A 5,802-nucleotide genomic window follows, 5' to 3' on the forward strand; every position below is an offset into this window, starting at 1 on the left:
GAGATGTGGTGGGGGCCCAGGCCGGGATGTGACAATTTGATTCTCAGTGAAATGATGGTCATACAATCCCGTGAATATCCAATAATCAACCCCTCAATACCACCAACCTCAGCATCAATAAAGTGCTCAGAGGAGCCTAAGACTCTTAAATTAATATCATCATTCCAGAATAGGCAAAGACCCCCAGATTGCCCATTTGAGTTCACTCCAAAGTCTTTACCAAAACCCAATTGAAACTTAATGAAGTTGAGTGCATAAACTTTGCATTTCATCTCCGACAGAAATACCAAAGTCAGACCTTGCTGCTTGACCAGATCTAGTAGCACCTGAACTTTTCGAGGGTTCCCAAGCCCTGAGCAGTTCCAAATTAATGTTTTCATGGTTGTTGGCGGAGCTGATAGCCATCTGTCTCCATTGATGTAATGTTTGCATGTCTTTTTTTTTTTTTTTTGCCACGCTAGCCATTTCTCTTCGCTTCCTCAAGTTCTTTGGAAGGGCTGACAATCACTTCGCAAAGACTAGTAACCTCCTCCAAGTGTCTACAAACTTTCTCTGTGGGAATTTTTATCAAATCATTTTAACCCATTGTTTATTAAATTAAGGATATTTTTGTCATTTTAGTTCTTATTTAATAGAATTTTTCATGGAATGACTAAAATGATTGACGATGGACAAACTCAAGAACCACTTCTATTGATTTCAAATCTCAAGAACCAAAGTGAGGAGTTATGTAAATCTCGAAGACCATTTTGGCTAAAAAGCCTTTTTATAAAACATTTCAATTCCATATTTACTTATTATTTCATTTCAATGTCACACAACCGTTAGTCAATCTGTTAAATTGACAGTTACATAATGATGTGGCAAGTACCAATTAGGTCCAATTACAGGCCTAATTCGAAGTGATTTTGCATGAAAAACAATACATAGTAAGATCATTCCAAATTTATAACCTACAAGAAGTAGGAAAAAAAAAATCATTTTCGTTCACATATATGGTGATTTTACTTATATTAAAATTTAGTAGATAAACATTATATTTCAAGTCATTAGAATTGCTTCTGTTTTGACTGGTAATAATATAGAGAGCAATGCATATATAGCCGGATGCATGAAATTAATGGTAAGGGAACATTAGAACGTCATGCATGATCTTTATCTTTAATTTACTCTGTTACCAATTCTTTTTCTTTTCTTTCGGTGTATTCACCACCACATAATGTTTCAGTCAACCCATCGTTCACCTGTGTCATTCAAAATTTTCTCAAAACACTGCAATATTATAGGGTACTAAATTTTTCCTGAAATCAATTTGATTAGACGAGTTTAAAAATTAGGAACAAATCCATGCATCAAGGATCATTAATAATCTCTTCATGAGTGATGAGTGGAATGATGAAACGGTTTTATGACAATCAACTTGTTGAACACCTAAGACGTGTTGGTCCAACGGTGAGGTCTTTGGTCTGAGGTTTGACTTTCTCCCACGGTACTCACCTAACAAATGCTAGAATTTCTCGCGCCCCAAAAATTGTGGGGTTAGGCTGGGAGCCTAGTAACTAGCTGGGTAAAAAACTTGGATACATTATTTTTTTTTTTAAAACTCAACTTGTTGAAAGAAACTTCAAATAATCAAACCAACTAACTATAATTTAATAGCTATTCATGCATGCATATACAAATTTTCACATATTTACGGGATAGTTGTGCTCGATTTTAAGTGTGGTTTAATTGAAAACCTGATGATCTAAACAAGCACATAAGTACACATAAATGGCCTTACCAACCACACCCAACACTTCTTAATCAGAGGCAAGCCTCTCCCTCCGGACATGCTACCGCCGCTGCATCACCTGAAAACGCAGTCATATTCCAGCCACATGAATTCCAATAGCACCCGCTTTTGTTCATCAACTCAGGCAACTCAATCTCTCCCCAAAAATCATCGCCACCGTCCAATCCACCGTGATGATCGTCGTCGTCGTCATTTTTCTTGGTGATGTGTGATGACTTGATGACTCTATGTGCTGCTTGGGCTGCTGCTGCCTGAATGTCCCTAGCCGTACTCGTGGCGGGCCTGGGCAAGTGGTCGACGTCCTCGGGGAAGTTCAGCTGTGCTTTTCGGCCTTTGAGACAGTAGGCGGCGACGTCGTAGGCCTTGGCTGCCATCTCGGGCACGGGGAAAGAACCTAGCCAAATGCGTGACTTCTTGCGCGGTTCCCTAATTTCGGACACCCATTTCCCCCACCTCCGCTTCCGGACGCCTCGGTACACCGGGTGGCGGGTGCCTCCACCTTGCGAGTCGGCTTTTTGGGTGTTGATGGTGGTGGTGCTCTGGTCATCTTCAGTGTATGGTGGTTGTTCCATGTACAATATTAGAACCCTCTCCTCTGAAGGGGAGTGTCACTCGCACTTGTTACTTTGTCTAGGCCTTTGGCCTTATAAGTTATAGTTTCCTGTGAAATGTCAGTTATGCCCTTGCATAATAGATCAATGGACTGGTTATTTCAATGACATGTGTGCGCCGAGTGATTGTTGATCACTTGATTGTGATGGTGGGGTTCTACAGCTTTAAGGGTGTATGCATGATTTAATTGAACATTTACGACTAAAAAAGCTCCCTCATCAAGCCAAGAAAATTACGAAGTATGATAAGAAAAAACAATACTTTTTAGAGCATCTCAAAAGAAATGTCAAAATGTTCAAATTAGCACTAACAGTAAAAAAGATAGTAATGATATTTTTCAACCGAAATTGACAACAGCTTCAAATCTTTTTTTAATTGATTATAAATGCATTTTATTATTATTTGTTTTTTGTTTTTGTTTTAAAACATTTATTATAATAATTTAATTTGACATATCTAATGAAGAGCAAAACTTTAAAAAGATGTCAAAATGTCACATAGGTAGTCAAATTTAGGAGTGTATTCAATTGAGATTTTGAGGTATTTTAATTCTTTTAATGAATGTAGGGGTATTCAATTAAGATTTCAAGTGATTTTCTAAAATTCAACATGTTCAATCAAAATTTTAAAATAGTTTTTTAAAGTCATTAGGAATCCAAGAGTATTCAATTAGGATTTTAAATAAGTTTATAACACATCATGTGTATTCAATTAGGAATTTATTCTAAAGAATTTTAAAAAGTTGAGGAATTTGAGAGATTTCATAATGTATTTTAAGCATTCACAAATATCACCTCTCCCCCTAAGATTTCAAGGGAATTGAATCCAAATTTTATATTGAATCTCTACAAATCAATTAAACTCCATGAAGGGGGGTGTATTCAATTGAGAATTTGAGAGACTTTAATGGATTTATAATCCATGGATTTTTATGGAGTTTAATTGATTTGTAGAGATTCCATATAAAATTTTGATTCAATTCCCTCGAAATCTCATGGGGAGATGTGAGATTTGTGGATGCTTAAAATACATTACGAAATCTCTCAAATTCCCTCAAATTCCTAAACTTTCTCAAATTCTTTAAAATCAATTTCTAATTGAATACACCTAGAATGTTATAAACTTCTTAAAAATCATAACTGAATACATCCGAATTTCTAAGGATTTTAATAAACTATCTTAAAATTCTAATTGAATACACCTTAAATTTCAGAGAATCACTTAAAATCCTAATTGAATACCCCTAAATTTATTAAAAGAATTAAAATCCCTCAAAATCCCAATTGAATACACCCCCCCCCAAAATCTATGAGTTTATAAATCCATTAAAATTTTACATTTCCTTTGGAGATGCTCTTAAAAAACAAACAGTTCTAATCGTCGTATAAAATCAAGGAAGATACATAATTTGAGTCATCAAGCAAGTAAAGGAAACTTACTTAGTTGGTGCCTAGTTAATAGATTTTTCTCATGAAAAATAAATGTGATGGGTTGAAGCCGAAATTAAATGAGTTATAAGGGAGAGAGTCTAATTTTCAATTTTTTAACCTAGTGAAACAGTAATCCTACACGAAACCCAAGAGTTAGAGGTTAAAAAGGGAACTTTCATGAAAATGGTTTGGACTAAGTTTATCTATTCTATATATATAAAGGGAAAAGCCCAAATAGGTGAAGCATTTCAAAATACCAAAAACACCCCTATGTTTTCTTCACTATCAAACCTAAAAAATTTCAAAAAACTAGGACAAATTGGTAAAAAAAAATTAACTACATAGAAAACTTTAATCGAAAAACACAAATTAAAAATTTTACTATATATGTAAAAAACGAATATAAATACAAAAAAAAAATGGAAACTTTAATGGAAAAACACAAATTAATTTTTTTTTACTATATATGTAAAAAACGAATATAAATACAAAAACCTAAAATTAAAAAAGTTACAAGAAAAATTCAACATTAGAAAATTTAAAATAATGTTGGAATGAAAACAAAAAACTTGAAGGAAAAAGAAAAAGAAAAACATGAATGTGCTTAACCCTCACAAACTGATACGCAGTAATGGGCAATTTAAGGACACAAATTAAAAAAAAAAAATCATCTTTACCACATGTGTAAAAAAATATATATATAAAAAAACACTGAAATGAAAAAAGTTACAGTATTGTTCAAAATAAAAGTTACAGTACATATAAAAAAAGAAAATTAAAAAAAATTAGAAAAGAGAATGGACGAGCATAACCATCACAAACTGCTGCAGTAGTGGGCAGTTTTCTCCTTCAAAGATTCGACGAAATGAGTTTGGTGGGAGGTTCAACACTAATCATCCACATACCACCAGTATTTAGAGATGAATAAGAACAACAATTATCTCACTAATAACTTGTAGTTTCTTTTTCATCGGTTTATGTTCACTCTCGCAGAAAAAAAAAAAAAAAGTTTTCTCTTCAACTCCAAAATGCTCTTCCGCCTTCATCAGTCAATTTTCCCAACCAGATTAACAAAATTGCCATGGAAAATCATGTATCCAGAAAAAACAGTTGAATGTATCATCAAATCTCTCACCTTCTTTTTCCCTTTTTGGGTATGATCTGAAAATTGGATTTATTTATGATTTTTTTTTAATTTTGAATGGGAACTGCGGGATATGATAGAGATGTAAGTAAATCTCCAATCTTCATCTATCTACGTTTTGGTATGTAAATTTTTTATTTTGATACTCCATTATTTTTGGTAGAGATTAGCTTGACAATTGTTTACTGTTCTTTTAGCATAGGAATATGGTCAGTCAGGCAATGAATATGAGGAATATGAGGACGATGAGGATGGCGAAGAGTATGAAGAGGAAGAGTATGATTCCAAAGAGTTTCACCCCCACTACATTTGCATGTTGCAAATTTTTAGTTTGATTGAAATCCTCCATCTCATCACTCTCTTTTTCAGTATCTAACTAGGCAATTTTCAAACTTTTTGTAATAATTTTTCAGTTCTAACAAGTAATTCTCCACTTAATTGTTTAATCTTTTAATTGCTACAAGCCTACAAAGTATATTGTCTTTCGAACATTCTAATTTTTCTTATGACCATAGGCCCTAATTATTGTTAAAAAAGTATTGAAGAGTCGTATTTTTTCTATGATTCTAGCTGTAAAGAAGGTTTTCCACAGTGGTTAGGATGGTAAAGGTTTATATATCTAATTTTATTCATATGTGTATTCTTTCTCATTTGCTTTTCTACTCATACGAACTTAAACTTTAAACTAAACCAATTTTAGGGCTTTACAACATTTCAAGCACACTCCTAGAGTCAGGAATTCTCCCTCTGTCTCTCCTCCTTTCTCTTGAATGCTTGATTGGTATTTTACTGTTATTAGGTTTTCCATTTTGGTTTTTGCC

General features: G+C 33.6%; 1 protein-coding gene across 1 annotated transcript; it reads right to left on the bottom strand.

The window, feature by feature from the left end:
• Positions 1–1,629: 1,629 nt before the first annotated feature.
• LOC126617754 (ethylene-responsive transcription factor ERF023-like) lies at positions 1,630–2,409 on the bottom strand. Its single transcript, XM_050285832.1, has one exon. The coding sequence runs from the start codon at positions 2,365–2,367 to the stop codon at positions 1,807–1,809; it is 561 nt and encodes a 186-aa protein (XP_050141789.1). The 5' UTR covers positions 2,368–2,409; the 3' UTR covers positions 1,630–1,806.
• Between the last annotated feature and the right edge of the window lie 3,393 nt (positions 2,410–5,802).

This window comes from Malus sylvestris, chromosome 1, assembly GCF_916048215.2.
Source record: "Malus sylvestris chromosome 1, drMalSylv7.2, whole genome shotgun sequence".
NCBI classification, from domain to species: domain Eukaryota; kingdom Viridiplantae; phylum Streptophyta; class Magnoliopsida; order Rosales; family Rosaceae; genus Malus; species Malus sylvestris.